General features: G+C 47.9%; 1 protein-coding gene across 1 annotated transcript in view; it reads right to left on the reverse strand.

Annotated features, from left to right (window-relative positions):
- LOC118236594 (roundabout homolog 1-like) overlaps positions 1 to 19,720 on the reverse strand; it is a 51,710-nt gene that overhangs the window by 5,725 nt on the left and 26,265 nt on the right. Inside the window, exon 3 of the mRNA XM_035435088.1 lies at positions 18,574 to 18,660. Within this exon, the coding sequence (XP_035290979.1) occupies positions 18,574 to 18,660 (87 nt within the window). The remainder of the gene's footprint in view (positions 1 to 18,573; positions 18,661 to 19,720) is intronic.

Consider the following 19,720-nt stretch of genomic DNA (forward strand, 5'->3'; position numbering starts at 1 on the left):
GCCCCCGTCCATTAGGGGGCAGCATGGGAATCTAAGGCTTTGTTCACACAGGCAGTCTGACGCGACCCGAGTCTGATTTCTTTTTCTCCACACAGTCGATATGCATCTGATCTTTTTTTTTTTTTTTTACTTGAAGCCAAAGCAGCAAATGGTCAAACTTGGAATTTGATATTTTCATAGTCCTGATTTGGACCACAAAATCAGACGCAATTTGGATCACTAAATCCCATGCGTCCGAAATCCAATACATATCCCATACCCGGCCATGTGACAGGTAAAATCAGATTTTTTTTTTTGTCTACCCCCCCCACCCCCCAGAGGTTTTTATCACCGTTTCCAAGGCAACACGCTGTGTATTTTATGTCGCGAGAGAAATAAAAAAACGCGTATCTCGTCTCAAGCACACAAACCCAATCTTGCCGCCGCGGAGTTACTGGATCTGAAAAGCGAATCCGATTCCAGTGTTTTGGGCCTGCTGTGCAAACAGAACTTATGACCTGTGCAGTGGAGAAGTTTTCGCAGTACTCCGTATAGAATTACAACAAAAAAAAAAAGTGTTGTGCTTTGAGCGTTGTGGCAGACACAGCGAGAGTCGCGTCCACAGGGCAGGCTGTGGAATTAACGGCAATAAAATGGTGAAATTATTCTTATTTTATGAAATAAATAAAAAAAAGGCTGCAATGAATATTTCAGTGGAGCACCCAGAGCACACAGTTATACAAACGAGAATAAACGTTGAATAAACGAGCGGTAACTCTATACTTCTTTATTCTGTTCGTTCTGCACTTTACAACAACAGAGGGCCTTTTCCAAGCGAACATGACCGCGAAATGGCTTCCAGTCGAGCGCTAACCTTTCAGAAACCATAAAACATAACAAACCGCGACCAACCGACAGTCGAAAATACCCAACCAACAGTAGGAAATGTCTATCTGCCACATTCGGACAGCCAATCAGAAACCAGAAAAAATAGGAATGCTCTCAAAACTTCAAACCGACAGTTGAAAGTACCCAACCAACAGTTGCAAATAAGTAACCGACAGTCAAAAATACCCAACCGACAATGCAAATGTCTGTCCGCCAGGTATGGCAAAAGAGCCCGGAAACCTGGGGGGGGGGTGGGGGGGGGGTTGGGGGACAGCCAATCAGGGCACTGCAGAGGCCACTTTGCCCCAGACCAGGGTCACACGGTAGAGGGGTAACTAAAAGAGGTAACTAAAATCTTTGAGAAGGGGGCGGGGATGAAGAACGTGTGCAAACTGAAGAAACGTCACATCTAAAGGCTCAGGAGCACAAGAGAGGAGCTGCCGTTTACTAGACTTTCTGTCTCCTTCTTACTCTTCCTCCACTTCCTCCTCCTCTTCTTCGTTTTCTTCTTCTTCTTCTTCCAATTTCGTAAATGAGTTTTTCTAAAGAGGATTCCGGGAGACTTCAGTGGAGATTGTATCAGCAGGAGAGAGGCAGTTCAGGGCAATTAAACGTTTTGGAACATTTATTCACGATAAGAGGCGGGGGTGACAGGGAGGGGGGTGGTCGGAGGGGAGGGTGTCAGGGGTAGGTACATCATTCATAAGTATTATGGCTTATTGTTTTCTAATGCTTCTGCAAAAGTGTCTTTCACTAGTTTTTTTTCAGGAAAACAAATTCAAACAAACATTGATTAAAAAACCACTGCCATTTTCATCTGATGATGTTTTTGAGCATTCACCAAGAGCACAGCGATGCCTTTCCGATGCATCCTGCATGAAGGGGGGGGGGGGGGGGGGCAGGGGGAACCATATTTTGTGCACTTGGAGCGGGATGGGGGGTGGGGGGGGGGCAGTGTCATTACTGGTCCTGCTCTCTATATAAAAAGTACAGGGCAGACTTGAGTTCCAGGCATTTTTCTGAAGCTGAGTGTAAACTACAATTAGGAAGCTTCTGAGCACAGTGATTCCATCAGGTGAGTGAGAGCGGAGCGTGTGTGTGTGTGTGTGCGTGTGTGTGTGTGCGTGCGTGTGTGTGTGCCGCAGATTTGCAGCAGCTGCTGGGCCCCACGCAGGTGCTCTCATTCAAACGCCACAAACCCCACCCCCTTCCAAAAATACCCCCAAGAACACTACCTCCAAACACATCATCCACTGTTCATAACCTACACTGCTTTCCATTCACGAAAACCCCTGATATACTTCGCCTCTAAACATTACAACTACTGAATATACATTCCTAAATGAACTGCAACCCCTGAAAATACCACTAAGGGCACATGCACTGAATGTCCAGGGGTTGTGATGCGTCGTGTTTAAAGAACCTAGCATTAGTGGTGCCACACGTTAAAAGGGTTGTAGTGTTTTATGGGGTGTTGGTTATTATTGGGGTACATTATTGGGGTCTAAGAACTGCAGCAGTAGTGTTTGTTTAGTGTGTTCCATTGGCACAACGCAAGTTGGATGCTGAACTTTGGTTCTGCAGCCAAGAATAAGAAAAGTTTTTGTCAAGCCACCAAGAAACACCAGACACAGGACACAAGCAAAACTACAGTGCATTGCAGTGTTACAGAAGACAGGTTCACAGTAACACAGATCCTGCACAATGTCTCCATACAAATGTGTTTGTGGGTGTTTGTGTCACTGTGTGCGCATGTGCATGCTTTAATTTGCATGCAGAAATGCGCAGTTGTGTGTAGTTATGTGACATGTGCATGCATGCAGAAATGCATCTGCTTGTGTCAGTTGGCGCATGGGCTTGTGGGTCTGTATGCATGTGTGAGCACCTGTGTGTGCATGTGTGTTTGCCTGCATGTTTGTGCATGTGTGTCTGCAGCTGCATGGATTTATAGGTCTGTAGGCGCATGCATGTGTGTATGCGTTTGCCTACATGTTTGTGCATGCATGTCTGCAGCTGCATGGATTTGTGGGTCTGTGCATGTGTGTTGGCCTGCATGTTTGTGCATGCATGTGTGCAGCTGCATGGATTTGTGGGTCTGTAGGCGCATGCATGTGTGCATGTACGTTTGCCTGCATGTTTGTGCATGCGTGTCTGGCAGAGGATGGATGGATGGATCTGAGGGTCTTTCTGACTCCGTTCATTCATGCAAGAGCAGCATGTGTTTCACATCCGGGCTCCTGCACTGTACCCTCTGTTCTCTCACTCATTTGGAAGGGCAGCCAGATGTGAGCACTCTCTCACACTGCCAGAGGAGACAGACAGGCGGACAGAGCACGGCACAGCACAGCACAACACAGCTCAGCACAGCACAGCACAGCACAGCACAGAGCAGCACAGCATAGAGAAGCACAGCACAGCACAGAGCAGCACAGCCCTGGTTAACGTGTTCCTGCTACGAGTACAGACTGCGTTAATCTACCCACAAGCCCCTGTTTTCCAGTCCTCTCAGCTCTGGAGTTAAACAGCAGAAAAACGCCCCGGCTGATGTACTCAGAATTCAGGGTCCCTGCTGGAGATTTCATTGGACCGAGTGAGACTCGAACAAGCCAATGAACAGCAAGCCCTTCTCAGAGGACCCGGGTCCCAGAAGGGGAAACACAGGAGCAGAAAGAGCAGGAGGAGAGCCCAAAAAAGGAGTGCTCCAATCCCTAAAAAACAGCCAGAGAGCAGCTCCAAGGCTGAATGTCTCACAAACTAATGTAATGTAAATATTTTTGGAAAACTAATGAAGGGGCAAATTCTGCCAGAAGGCTTTCTTTTTTTTTTTTTTTTTTTTTAAGGCGTCTGTGTAAATTTGTCTGGGTCATTAAAAAGACATTCTCCTCCTCAGCATGATGGTGAGACAGCAGAAACACAGCCCGGGGTCAGTCTTCACCTCCCGTCATTTTCTGTATATGGCTTGGAAAAGGAAAACTGTAAGATCACCTCCCAATGACCACGCCCTCAGCAAACAGGCCACACCCCCAGCACACAAGCCATGCGCACACGTGTGCATTTGTGTGTATGCATTTGAGTGCGTGCAAATGTGCGAATGTGTGAATATTTCAAAGAAGGAGGGAGTGTGTGTGCGTGTGTGTGTGTGTGTGTGTGTGTGTGTGCAAGCAAGCGAGCAAGCAAGCATGCACAGGTCTGCGTGAGTTTCAAAGAGAGAGGTTGTGCATTCATGCCTAATCAATGTACCATGATCTTAAGGGAAGCCTTAATCAATCACCGGATCAGTCTCTGCTCTCCTGCGGTGCCTTTAAAAACAAACAGTCACACGGTGCTTTACAGCACTTTACAGTTGGCCTGCTGACTACACTGCTTTCCAGTGTGCGGCTTAACAACAACAGCACTCAGGGGCACGGCCGGGAACCATGGGGGACAGGTGCTTAATGAGAGGGTAAAAAGGCCCGTTTTGACGACCGGAACATTTTTCTGCTTCCCCCCGCACATTCAGGGGGAAGGTCAGCTCTCGGAGCGCTCTCGGTCAGCGTGGAGGGGGACCAGGGCTGCCGGCGCAAGGCCCGTTTTTCACCGGACCTGTCGTGAATAACCTACCCAATACAGGTCACCGTGCAGCAAATGTCCCATAAAAATGTCATGTGTTTGAAAAACAAATTAACCAACACCGTTTCTTTTTTTGATTTATTCCCGCGTTAATGTTTCATTCTGTCTCTCTTGCTCGCTCACCTTTAAACCTTTTGCCCTCTGAAGAGTAGGTTCTAGAACTCTTTCAGCACTGTTTTCGGTCACCAGTAGCGATTGTGACATCAGCATTAGAGTGTTCAGGTAAGAACATTCTGATCGCATATTTGTGACCTCTCAACTTAAAAGGTTAAGGGATAGTACACTGCTCAATACTTTCTGTTCAAGACTGACCCTCCAGCCTTCCAGAGCCTCTGGCCAAAAAGAATGCAGTTCATATGCCATCCTTTGCCAACACTCCCTCAGTCCATTATTCCCCCCAAGAACCCAAGCACACATCTAAAAAACCCTCAGACTCCAGACCCCTTCTCCCCCAGCTCTGAGAGAGGAAATCCTGAAGTGCTGTTAATAAGCAGTAATAACAGTCACCGTCCAGAGATACAGGCCACTCAAAGTCAAGTTATTAAGTTAATCTGTCAAACTGCGAATGCGTGTGTGTGTGTGTGTGTGTGTATGTGTGTGTGAGGAAGAAAACCCTACCATAAAACTGACATTTACTACATATTCAAGTCACCGTGAAGCAGAAGCGTTTACTGCAGATCAGACACCTTAATAAAGATCCCCTGCCACAGCAGGAGCAGGAGCTCGGCCAGCACACGGAAAGACATTATTATTTTATTCTTCTTCATATTATTCAGGTATATAGCCTCCATCTCCTCACCATGGTTACGGGCGACATCACAGTCGTCTCTATAATGGCAAAGTCCTTAGAGACGTGTTACAAGGTCACCTCCTCCTTCGTTAAGCCCAAGAGCACCGCGTATTCAAAGAGAACCCACAACCTCTCTATCGCTTCCTCCTCCTCCCTTCTTTCTCTTTCTCTCTCTCTCCCCTTCACTCCGTCTCTGGCCAGGTTGTTCATTAATTAAATGTATTTTAATAGCACGTTTTTACTGAGACCTGCCACAAATACGCAATCCGGAGTAGCAAGGCAAGAATCAGAGCAAAAAGAGAAAACAGCAGGCCTGAACCCCCAAATAGCCATGAGATTAAAAAAAATAGAAATAAAAAAAAAAACTCCCAGTGGGCATAAAACCCATGAAACAGTGGTGAGAGAAAACTCGATGTGCCTCCCCCTGATGTGAAGAAATCTCAGGAGAAACCCGGCTACAGAGGAGGAGCCCCCCCTCCACTGGCCCGGCCTGGTGTAAAGTAGCAGCAGAATGGAATGTAGCAGAAATGCTACAAGGGATCTAGCTAATAAAGTGGGTTAAGCAGGTTACAGTTGAGGTAATAGCTAACAGGAATAATAGAAGACCAAATTGCAACTCAGCCAGCCCATTAAAAGACATTACAACCCCCTCCCCCCCCCCCCCCCCCCTCCCCCCCCCACCCCCCCCCCCCCACCTCCCCGCCCCTTAAAGGTTACCGCATCAGGTTTCGGCACCGTGAAATCGCTGAGCTTGAAAGGTGGAGAAAAGTGTGAAATGGGGAAAAGCTAAATCACAGAGCTCCTGGCAAAGAAAAACAAACGCAGAGGCTAAGCTCATTAGCCCGGCTAAACAGACGCACTCGGCTCAGTGCATCACAGCGTGTTTAAAAGTGTAGAGTTTGCACAGAGGTGTGTTTCTCTCTCTATTCGTATTGGTTTGTTTGACCTTTTTCTAACTCGGCTGGGTCCGCTGAGAAGCCGGCTCCCATTAGCAGTGAGCTGGCCTGGGGAATCTAAATGGGCAGGGAGAGGAAGGGACTGCATAGCCAATCAGATGGGAATGGAAGGGACTGCATAGCCAATCAGATGGGAATGGAAAGGGCTGTGTAGCCAATCAGATGGGAAAGGAAGGGACTGCATAGCCAATCAGATGGGAAAGGAAGGGACTGCGTAGCCAATCAGATGGGAATGAAAGGGACTGTATAGCCAATCAGACAGGAATTGAAGGGATCGTGTAGCCAATCAGATGCACACAGATATACACACACCCATGCATGTTCACATACAAAACACACACGCATACAGATACACATATCTATATGCACACAGATGCTCACATACAAACACAAACACACACACACACACAGACACAGACACACACGCTCACATACAAATACACACGCACACACATATACACACATATGGCTTGTGGGAGTGTACAGGAGTGGCCGGGGGGGGGGGGCAACCTCCACCAAACCCCTAAATCAGAGGTGTCCGATGGGCCCCAAGTCTCCGGCACTGTTTATCCGGATGGTCCCAGAGGGCCACTGACACCGTGACAAATCTGATGGGCTCAGTCACCCCGAAACCCGCAGCGCCCCCAAAACACGCAGTGCCCCCAAAACCCACAGCGCCCCCGCCACCACCTACTGCGGGGGTTCCACACTGAAACACCGACGGCTTGCGCAAGTAAACATGTAAACCAGTTATAACCAGCTTTCTTTGGGTGGGGGGGGGGTGGGGGGGGGGGGGGAGTCGGGGGGCCACAGCTCGTCCTGTTAAGCCACTGTTCCAGAGTGTGGATGGGGCCTATGCCAATGCCGACTGTGGCCGACACCCCCTGAATGGTGATTTGTAATTGGCTGCAGTATCGCCTGGGGAACGAGGGATTCAGCCAATCAGGGTGACAGAGACTAACTGCTCACCAGCGCCCCCCAGCTGGTCAATGGGCTGCCTGTATTCTGCCTGCAGATGAACTAGGACTCAACCTTTTTGAAATCGAAACATTAAAAAAACTTTATTAAAGCATGGTAGTCACACTGAGCTTGACACATCACACTGAGCTTGTCAGCGAGCCTGCATGTTTTTGGAGTACCCAGAGGAAACCCACACAGACACGGGGAGACCATGCAAACTCCACGCAGGGAGGACCACAAACCCCGAACCACGTTCTTGCGTTGGCAACACCACACTGCCCAAAAAACATAAAGCATGAGGAGGCGTCTTCCCCTGACTCACGTCTGTGTGAGCGCAGCCTGTGGGCTGCAGCGTGAAATGAAGCAGTGAGCTGGCCTCATGAGTCTCCTGCACTCTCCCCAATTCATCGACAAGTTCTCAGGTGTGAACACAGCTGATAAACATCCCTGGAGTTTCAAATTTGGAGAAAAAAAGGGGGGGGGGAGCAGGGCGAACATTTTAAATAGTTTTTTTGGGGGGGGTTTCATTACATCATTGATCGGTTATTCTTCATTGGCTGTTCATTGCTCATAAAAAACCCACAAGAAACACGATTTATTAGACTATTTATTAATCACTACTCAACTCCGTAGGTAAACAAAGCCTAGAGTGAACATTCCTGCACCAGTCAGTAGCCAATCAGCAGTCAGAACTCTCCCACTGGAGCAATTACAGTGTGTCGAGGGACTGGAGAGGCCAGATGAGCCAGCGTTGGGGGTCCCCCCCGGGGGTGTCGCCCCCTCCCCCCCCCCCCACCCCCCCACCCCCCCGGTCCGCTCCTGGAGGACGGTGCAGGCCCCCGCTGCTCCTCGTTACTCACCGTTTAATTGATCAATTAACACGATTGATTATGCAGTTAAGCGCCCACCTCTCTCTCTCTCTCTCTTTCTCTCTCTCTCTCTCCCTCCCTCTCTCTCTCTCTCTCTCCCTCTCTCCCCAGATAGACCACGACCCCCTTTGCGGACACTGCTCTCCGGTGACTCGCAAGGTAACGGTTCCGTCTCGTCACACGCCCCGCTGACGTTAGCCTGTCCCGGGGGGGTTACGGTAACGGGGAGACCCGCAGTTTAAGCACCGCCCTAAAAAGGGCAACCCACCAGCACAGCCGCTGGTCAGGGGGTGTAACTACGGTCCGTGTGCATTTTTTAAAATCTTCCGGTCACAGAAAGACAGAGAGCGGGGCGACAGACAGAAACGAGAGAGCATCTCTTACTCTCCCCCGCTAGTGAGTCAGAGATGCTTCAGCACATCCTGAGGAGCCTGAGAACAGGGTCATGATTAGACTAAGAGCCACCACAGTCCTGTGTGTGTGTGTGTGAGGGTGTGAGTGTGTGTGTGTGTGTGTGTGTGTGTGTGTGTGTGTGTGAGAGTGTGTGTGTGTGTGAGAGTGCGTGTGTGTGAGAGTGCGTGTGTGTGTGTGTGTGTGTGTGTGTGCGTGTGTGAGAGTGTGTGTGTGTGTGAGAGTGCGTGTGTGTGTGTGTGTATGTGTGTGTGTGTGTGAGTGCGTGTGTGAGAGAGTGTGTGTGAGTGCGTGTGTGAGAGTGTGTGTGTGTATTTATGCACAAGCATTCTCACCCAGCCCTTTATCTGAGCTGATGAGAGCAGACTCAGACACACAGCTCGCGAGCTAGCGTCCGCGCTAGCACTCACTCACTACTCCCTCGTAAACTGTCCCGATGAATGAGCAGGGTAAGGTGGAAGGCAAACAGCACTCTGCTCAGCACGCGAACCGCTCGTCCCCTCCGAAGAGCCCCTCTAACAGACGGGGCGATGCGTCACAGGTTTACTCAGCGCGCCGGACGCGCACAGACGAGCGAGAACCGTTCTCCCCGCGCCTCGCCGCACAGCAGCGCGGAGCGGCACTTAGAGACAGGAAACAAACGAAACAGGAAGCGGTCATAACAAACCCCGTCCCGTCAGCATTCCTCACGGCGTCGGAGAGCCACCCGCCAACGGCCAGCGTTGCCAGACGACAAGGATTTATTCCCCCCAAAAACAGTCCTCAAGATCCCCCCATCTCCAGCTGTTCCCAGTGCAGGACGGTGTACTGAGTATTCAGGACGTTTCTGGTTTTAAAATTCCGCATCTATCATTGGCTGCCATAGTCTTTTTTAAATTTTTTTATTCTGAATCCTCTCCATGAACTTTTAAACTTCCCCACATTTTGGGGATTACTCCCAGGTTCAGAGACGGAAAGTCCAGGGGTCAGAAAGCAAAAGTCCTGCCCTGTGTTTCTTCCACCCATGAGCTCAGCCAGCTGATTTCACTGATTACTTCTACCTCCTGGTAGATGAATTGTGCTAATTAGCAAAGCCAGGTGACTGGAGAGGACTTTTCCCATCTGAACCTGGATCTTCCTCCTCTGCCCAGTTCGGCACCCTTGCTTCCAACTCATCACAGAGGTGGTTCTGCACGAGAGGATCACATGACCACGTCACATGATCAGGGTGTGACATGATCTGTGTGAGTTCAGGGTTCTGTTCCAGCCCAGCACCACAACACCTGATTCCACTGATCAACCAATCGTGATCTTAAATCATAATCTTAAATCATGATCTTAAATCATAATCTTAAATCATGATCTTAAATCATAATCTTAAATCATGATCTTAAATCGCAATCTTAATTCAGATCATGAGTTCCAGTGCTGGGACAGAACAGAGGCTTACAGCCACACCAGCCCTCCTCTGAGACGATTGGATGTAATGGCCGCGGGACAGTTTAATGACCTTGGCACTGCTGGCTCGTTACAATATCTAAATGCTCACTATCACGCCTCGCTGGCAAGAGCTGACCCCTGACTCCCTGACCCCTGACCCCTGACCTCTGCACCCACACCATACGCGTGTTAATGTGTAACTCTGCTTCCTCCCCGGAGGGCCCTTTCCACACCATTCAACAAGTCCAGGACAAAATCAGGTCACACGTTTAATAAACAGCAACGAGGAAACTGCCTACAGCAGAGATCTGAGCACCAGCACACACAGCGTGTGGATGGGAGTGTTTATACACGCGCAAATGCTACTGTCTGACACACACACACACACGCACACATGGACACACACACACACACATGGACATGGACATGGACACACACACACACGCACACACACAAACACACACACACACACACACACAAACATACACACATGCACGCACGCACTCACGCGCACACAAACACGCACGCACGCACGCACACACACACACACACACACACACACACAGACACACATAGAATCAGCCCCACTTTCCCAGAAAAAAAATATATATAAGGAGGCAAAATTAAGATAACATATTTTTTTAAAAGCAAGAAAAAGCTGCATCTCAGACAGGCACAGAGCATGAAAAGAGCACACAGAAACAGACAGGAGGGGAAATGTCTTTTCCAGAAACCCTGCCAGCATCAGAGAGAAAATCAACCGGCAAAGGAATGCCACATTCAATCGAGCTTTTCACTGCAGGAGCAAAGCCGTTTAAACAGGCACCACCAACCACAGAGCAGCAACAGCACCGAATTAACTACCAACCACAGAGCAGCAACAGCACCGAATTAACTACCAACCACAGAGCAGCAACAGCACCAAATTAACTACCAACCACAGAGCAGCAACAGCACCGAATTAACTACCAACCACAGAGCAGCAACAGCACCAAATTAACCACCAACCACAGAGCAGCAACAGCACCGAATTAACTACCAACCACAGAGCAGCAACAGCACCGAATTAACTACCAACCACAGAGCAGCAACAGCACCAAATTAACTACCAACCACAGAGCAGCAACAGCACCAAATTAACTACCAACCACAGAGCAGCAACAGCACCGAATTAACTACCAACCACAGAGCAGCAACAGCACCGAATTAACTACCAACCACAGAGCAGCAACAGCACCGAATTAACTACCAACCACAGAGCAGCAACAGCACCAAATTAACTACCAACCACAGAGCAGCAACAGCACCGAATTAACTACCAACCACAGAGCAGCAACAGCACCGAATTAACTACCAACCACAGAGCAGCAACAGCACCGAATTAACTACCAACCACAGAGCAGCAACAGCACCAAATTAACTACCAACCACAGAGCAGCAACAGCACCGAATTAACTACCAACCACAGAGCAGCAACAGCACCGAATTAACTACCAACCACAGAGCAGCAACAGCACCGAATTAACTACCAACCACAGAGCAGCAACAGCACCGAATTAACTACCAACAACAGAGCAGCAACAGCACCGAATTAACTACCAACCACAGAGCAGCAACAGCACCGAATTAACTACCAACCACAGAGCAGCAACAGCACCAAATTAACTACCAACCACAGAGCAGCAACAGCACCGAATTAACTACCAACCACAGAGCAGCAACAGCACCAAATTAACTACCAACCACAGAGCAGCAACAGCACCGAATTAACTACCAACCACAGAGCAGCAACAGCACCGAATTAACTACCAACCACAGAGCAGCAACAGCACCAAATTAACTACCAACCACAGAGCACTGAGAGCAGCAACAGCACCGAATTAACTACCAACCACAGAGCACTGAGAGCAGCAACAGCACTGAAACACACACACACACACACACCGTCCTAACACACATAAAAGCTCTCAGACAGGCATGTACACACTTACACAAACACACAAGCTCTCTCTCTCTCTCTCTCACGCAGTTGTAATCACCATTCTCCACCTAAAACCAGCCTCTAGGGGGTCACAGCTATGACACACACACACCCCATTGGGCCAGAGAGCTGTCAGTCAGGACCTCCCTTCAGCTGCCAGCTGGCCCCGCCCCCCCCAACCATCACTTCCTCAAGGTCAGCTTCACATTAAAATCCCTCCCCAGCTTTCCAGCCCAGCCCGACTCTATGAGTCACAGGGCTGTGCCTCAGCGGGGTCGCACCCACCCCCCCCCCCACCCCCCATCCCTGATCTGGCGTCCAGCTGTCCCAAAACTGTTCCCCCTCTGGCTCTGCAGGTCCAGAGCCAAATAAGGCCTCCAATGGGAGGGGATCATTAACACAACTCCTCCAAAGCCTGGACACACTGGACCGTTTACACAGACTCCTCCACAGCCTGGACTATGAGGACACGCTGGACAGTTCACACACATTGTCCTCTACTGCCTGGACTATGAGGACAAACTGGACAGTTCACACACATTGTCCTCTACTGCCTGGACTATGAGGACACGCTGGACAGTTCACACACATTGTCCTCTACTGCCTGGACTATGAGGACAAACTGGACAGTCAACACACATTGTCCTCTACTTCCTGGACTATGAGGACAAACTGGACAGTTCACACACATTGTCCTCTACTGCCTGGACTATGAGGACAAACTGGACAGTCTACACACATTGTCCTCTACTTCCTGGACTATAAGGACACACTGGATAATCTGCACGATATCCTGCTCTCCTACCTCAACTGAGAGGACTCGTTGGGCAGTTCACACACTCTATGCTGTCCTTTCCGTCGAGGCAGGCAGGATTCTGATTTGGTAACACCCGATAACAAAGAGCCACTGAAGAGAAACGTGACTTCCTGTGCACAATAGCTTCAGACTCTCTGTCTGACGGTGCCACGGAAGCCTTTCATCGGGAGGGCGACGGACAGACGGCGGCTAAAGCAGAGACGGCATTAGCGGTTTGGTGTTAACTGGGCTTTTAGCTGGCGTGACACATCAGGCTCATTAAGTCCAGACACAGACTGAAGGCACAGTACATTTTTACGGCAGTGTGGTCATCAACAGCAGCGAACCGTTGGAAGCACAGACACCCGTGAATAGACAACAGACGCCAACAGTAGAGGAACTGTGCACTAGGTACTACTGGGGCTCTGGGAACATGACGAGCGGGGGGGGGGGGCAGTGTGGGGGGGGGGGGGGGGGGGGGCAGTGTATCATAAAGGTTAGGGGGTGAGGCTTATAACTCTGTGGTTGCAGGTTTGAATCCCAGGTGGGGGCACAGCCATTGTAGCCTTCAGCATGGTACTTAACCTGAACTGTCTCAGTAAAAGTCCAGCTGCATAAATGGGCTGTATGCATAAAGAGTACAATGTACAAAGTAAGTCAGTCACTCTGGATAAGAGCGTCTGTTCAATGTCTGTTAGATTATCTAACTGCTCTTATTATTAGTTCCACTAAGGGACAGAGAGTCAAAGTGGCAAATGCCTGAAATACCTTCCAGAGAAGGTAAGGCGCTCGAAACGAATGGAGTGACACACCTGAAAACAATCTGTGCGGGAAGCCGCGCGCAGTCTTTGAAGAGGAGGCATGCAGGGCCACCCGATAATCAGGGAGGCATTACCTTCAGGTCCTCCTGTAATCTGCAGCACGATAAGCAGCTAAACACACAGCGCCAGGCTAGCCACAGCAGCTAATTATTATTGATCACGGTGTCTCTCTCTCCCTGTTCCGCCTCCCTCTCCATATAAATTACTGCATTGACACGCTAATAACACACACACACACACACACACACACACACACGCATACACACACACACACACACACACGCATACACACACGCATACACACACACACACACACACACACACACACACACACACACACTCATGCACGCATACACACACACACACACATGCATACACACACGCACGCACACACACACACGCATACACACACACACACACAGTAAGAATACTCAAATGCTTGCACATCTCCTTCACTTCTCCCTGTATCTCTCACACACTCTCCCTCATGCACACACACACTCACTCTCTCTCTCCTCCCCCCATCACAAACACACACCAGCTCTCTCCCTCCCCTACACACACACTATCTCTCTCTGTCACATACACACTACCTCTCTCACATATACTCTCTCCCTCTATCACAAATACACACTCCTCCTCTCTCTGACACACATAGGGCTTCTACCTCTGACACGCGCAAACGCGCACGCACACAGGCTGGACTGCCTCGTTTCCAATGCAAAGTGTCGACCACTAACGCTTGTACCACTATCAATTGATCATGCTCAATGGGTTACAATGATATGTTGTAAGTAAACATAAAACATCAATAACGTCATTTCCGCGGTGATTCTGCCCAACGTCACTTACAGCAGCGCTATAATTTATGCTCTGAAGCAATATGAATAGTCGATCATGGGTCAAGTGAGGACGCAGAACGGTTTCCTGCCCGTAAAATGGAAGAAATGCAGAAGCAATTCCGACTGAATTCTATACGAATCTGAGTACTTATTACTCCTCCCACGCAAAAATAAAATAAAATAAAATCATGCACACACAAAACTATTCTTCCACGAAATTATGTAATTGCGGATGCTGTCCGGCTGCAGTTCTGGATAATTAAAGCTTTTAAAATAGGACAATTTAAACCCTGCTGTACTTTCATCAATCAACAAACCGCCACAACTAGCAATTACCCCTCAAAAAATGCCTTCGTAAGCAGAACCAGGCCGTGGTTGCGCAGCAGGACGTTTCAAAAGCAGCGCACGCGTCTCCGCTCCGCCGGATTTGATCCGCTTGCGAATGTAGCCATTCCAAGGGTTAGCCTATGAATTTATTGACTTATTAAGAGCAATGCGTATAACGCAGTTTAAGAAAAGTTAAAGTTTAGTCATGGTTTTTAGACTGTTTCCCCTCTCACAACTTTGTGAACAGTTAACACGGTCGGAAAAACGCTTATGTAGACAAGTCTGAGACGAAACAACGCTGAAGCAAGACACTACATGACAAACTGTATCATCCCAATCGCCGAAGTGACATTCAAATCGCCGGTGTGCAGTCTTGTAAACATAGCACACACATATTGTTAAATTCCCATTTATTTTCTGAAAAAAGAAACGGCTATTCTTCGTCTCGATACGATGTCTTGTGAATCAACTGGGTCTGTACTGACGGTAATCCTGAGAATATTTTACCGTTTAGCCGCAACCCCACGGGTTGTAAGCAGAAATAAACAAACATATAAACACAACTGTATAATACCTTTGATTATAAAGCCGAGCAATCTGAATAGCCTACTGCAAAGCCTATAGCACTTCAACTCAGCAAACATCAGTAAGCAGAAGAAAAAACAGATGTTGCAGATTCCAGGATATGACCTGACAATAATTAGGTCATTGCTTCCAGCAAGTCCGGCTTGACACCTGAAGAGAAGACGTTACTCCCAGGTACAGTCGCACCTACAGAATACAAACTAATCCCAGTTCGTAACAGCAATGGGAATTAATAACAAGCAAGTCGTTTGGTCAAATGAACCCATAATCTAAACCATACATTTTAACCGGCGCATTATGGATACGGTTAACAGTTCATAGAGAAGAACAATAAAACATTAACAAGGAAAAGAATGTATATATGAAATCTGGACCTACAAAGTTATGCCATAAGAAAGCAATTTCCACCATGTCTACAGATGTTTCTTTTCTGGCAAAACATTTTATGATCTTGAAACCGTTTAAAGTTCAAGTCCTTTGATGGAAAACACATGATCAATTCATTCAGCACGTTTTTTTCCCCATAAGACTATTTTTCATAAGAATTGTTAAACTCCTCAGCAATATATTTACCTGAACATATCTGAAGAAATCCGCATAAAAGGTATATTCCCAGAAAAGTCGAAGACATCATTCCAACCGTAGAACGAAAACCGTTTTTCTCTGCAATCCTCTTATTAATGCATGAAACGTGCAAGTCGATCTGTCATACTCCCAATAATTAATGTTACAATAAAGCTTGATGACCCAAAGCAGATGTATTGCCGTGAATTATTATATTCCCAATTTCATTTTTTTAAATCCTCAAAGGGACATCATCTTCATGCGTGGTGTCCAAAAAAAAAATCTTCAAAGTATAATATTCGCTTTTGTAGTCTTTCTTTTTAAACGGAAATGTATTATCTATTTATACGTTGCGTCTTCGTTACTTGCTATTAAAACTTCTCAGCAACGTTTGGTTTTGCGACGACTAGCAAAAAAGTAAAAAAGTTGCATCAACTTTACAGTAGCCTGGCCAGTTCTAGTGCGCGTGAGTGTTTGAATCCCCGCACATGCACACCCGTACCTCGTGCCTGCAGTCCAGCGGATTGTAAAAGTAGGCGCTCTGCTCCCCATTCAGCGGAGCGGAGAATGATTTACGGAATGGAATGTGCCACTCTCTCCCCCTCCGGCTTCACATAATGGGCTGTTCCAAGAGGCAATTTAACCTACTGGGAGCTGGACTCTTAAAAAAAACGACGCATCAGTAGAAGGCACCAGTATAAACGTTCCTGGGCACAAGTCGCAAAACACGAATACGCGTCTTCGTACGCTTTAGGCGCTTTAAAATAAGCCTATACTTTTTTTCCTTTTTTTTTTTTTGGGATTTTCATGAAAAGGAGGGGTGGAGGGAGAGAAAAGCAGAGGGGAAGAATGAGAGTAATTGAATTGAATTGAAGTGAATTGAGAGAGACACGCGACTGAAAGGTGTGACGCGCGAGTCGGGCAGGGCGGTTATCAGCGGAGACGCGCGGCGGATAGCGCTAATCCGTTTAGCGCGAAGGTGACTGCGCTCCTCCTCCGCCGCGCTGTTAAGTCCCGAGCGTGTTCGGATCAGATGCCACGAGCCACTTTGACAAGTTAATTAAAATCACTTTAGCGGTGATTAGCCGGGAGCTGTTACCTCTCCGCGCATAATTCAAGGATGTAATCTATTTAAGAAGATTTAGTAATCAAAGCTCCGCGGTCAAACCCGGGTTTCACAATTAGTGTACTGTTTCTATTACGCGAGTCACTCTCTCGATCTCGCGCCCCTCTCTCTCTTTCTGTCTCTCTCTCTTCATAATAAATAAATATGGTCTTTTGGGGCTTGATTAACTTGACTACGTCCTGGACGCGGGTAGAATGTCAAATGAGTTTTCTGCTTTCATTGACAAAGCAGATTTGGTCTACAAACACACCTACTAGGTACAGCGAGAAATACCGGCCCGCATCCCAAAGAAATCACATCAAACAACAAGTTTGAACGTGGAATGATGATACATACCGGTGTTGAATTCCAGTGGTTAGAAAAATAAAACACATGTTAATGCTTGTTATCGAGTCACAAAAAAGCGAGAAAATAAAATAATTATATTATTTTTTCATAAATTGCAGGGTCTGGGAAAAATGTGTTGCCTTCGGACCGTACAATTCATATTTGTCACAAGTGCGCCCCCTGCCGGTCAACTACAGTAAATGACTGGGGCACGACATAGCGTTCAACCACCGAAGCAGTACTCATATTTCCCAAGTAAATCTAGTTTAATCAGACGTTTGCTTGATTTATTGAAGTTTTATATACAGTAATGGTTTTTAGATTACCATGAAACATGAAAGATGAACCCAGTTCCAAAATAACTACGTCATTTAAATATTGCTTACAGTTGTGTAAGATGATATATTTGGACGCCACCCAATTCTGTTTTTCCAATTGGTTAATTTCTGTTTGATTTAGCGGAATTATATTCATGCATTCCCATAACGGAAACGCATAACTGGCCATCAAAATGGCTAAATTAATCTTATGTTTTTATGCTGCGTCCCCTCAAGAACCTCATGTTTCGTCACGGAAAGGTCAACGTTGATGATAAGTCTCAACAAGAAAGCCGAGAACTGTCATTCATAGCATTCATAGCAACTGTCATTTTTTTCGCGTGTGACATAAAAAAAACAAAAAAGGATAATAACGGTCATTTATAGCCCGTAACTATATGAGATGCGAAAGCAGAACAGAACTGCGAAGAACAGTAAAGTCTCTGTTCATGAGCGTTCCTCTGGCTTTGACTCGCAGAGCCTGGGCTGCGTTTGGAGAGGGGACACACCTTGTGGGGAGTTACCCAACATACCTGACCCACACCTGCCCCGGCAGACACCTTAATTACAGGAGCTACTCATCCTGCTACTCACAACCACAGGTTTGTGTGCTTTCCTTTTTCTCTTTCTTCCTCAATCCCTCCCTCTATCCACATCCCTGCCTCCCCGCTCTCTTTCTTCCTACTCTCTCTCTCTCTCCCCCTCCTTCCCCATTCTCTGTTTTCCTACTCTCTCTCTCTATCCCTCCTCCCCTTTCTCCCCCTCTCCCTCTCTCTCTTTCTCTCCCTCCCCACTCTCTTTCTCCCCCCCTCTCTCTCTCTCTCTCTCCCCCGGAGTGATGGAAGCCATTCTCTCTCTCTCTACTTCCTGCCACTAATCTGTTAATTGCTCTAACTGCACCCCTGGCATCCCAACTGAACAGCTACTGGGACCCTGTATGATACTTATGCAAACAGGAAAACACTCACTCACTCACTCACACACACACACACACACACACACACACCTGTGTAGCCCAACGAGTTGTCATCCTCGTGTTCGGAGGTAGAGGTGGGCGTGGCTTCCTCACTGGCTCCGCCCTCTCTGACCGTACCTGCGGGAAAGGTAGAACAGACATTAGAGTTCACGAATATACAACGAGGAGAGCGGGACAATCAGCGTATCCCACACGCTTAGCGGACGACCCGGTCCAGACTTCATGACCATACAGCCTCTGGCTCAAACTTGAACAACATTGCACAGCACAAAATCTGAGTTTCCGTGGTTTCAAAGTGCTTCTCGCAAGCCCACGGAAAGTCAACAGGTGAGATCACAGTCACTTTGCCTATATATATATATATATATATATATATATATGTATTTTTGTTAATATTATTATTATTTATTTACAGTCTTTGAATCCCAGTCTGTCTGCAGGGACATCTCTCTTTCCCCGGGAGCGAAAGGCCCGGAGCCGAGGGACAGACACCCTCGCCCCACACAGGGCAGGCGCCCTTTTCAGGACGCGGCGAACCTGGGGATAACACGCCAGCAAAAACCCACTACAAACATCCTGCCGTGCCTTTTTCCAAACGGAACTACGCACCGCCGGAGATAAACGCACGCTTCAGCCGTCCCGAGTTCCCAAATTCACAATTTGGGCACTTGGCCCGGCAGAGGCGTTTAGCCAAGGTCACCCGCAAGGTCACCCGCAAGGTCACCGGCACGTTCGGCAGCCCTGGATAACCACCGTGAAGGCCTCAGATAAGAAAGACTCCGATCAGATCGCTGGTTACGAGATTCTTGTTGGGGGAAAAACACCCTTATCAGTGTCCCTGTTACGTGAGCAAGACAACCGCTGACAGCTGTGAGAGGAAACGGGCTCCCGTTCAATAGATAACGTACTCGCAACGCTTCTGCAACGTCGTAGCAACGCAATCAGGTTGCAGCAGCGCCTTTTATCCCATTTGATTTATTAGGGAGGTTAGGGGGACAATGAAGAGTGAAGGCTGTGTGTGTGTGTGTGTGTGCGTGTGTGTGTGTGTGTGTGTGTGTGTGTGCGTGTGTGTATGCCAGGTCCTGGTTTGGGAGGATCGGTTGTCACGCTCAACACCAAAAAAATGCAATTAATCACTGCAACGGCGAGTCCACTGCAGGGAAAGAGAGGGAGGACA

This window comes from Anguilla anguilla, chromosome 9 (genome assembly GCF_013347855.1).
Source record: "Anguilla anguilla isolate fAngAng1 chromosome 9, fAngAng1.pri, whole genome shotgun sequence".
NCBI lineage: Eukaryota > Metazoa > Chordata > Actinopteri > Anguilliformes > Anguillidae > Anguilla > Anguilla anguilla.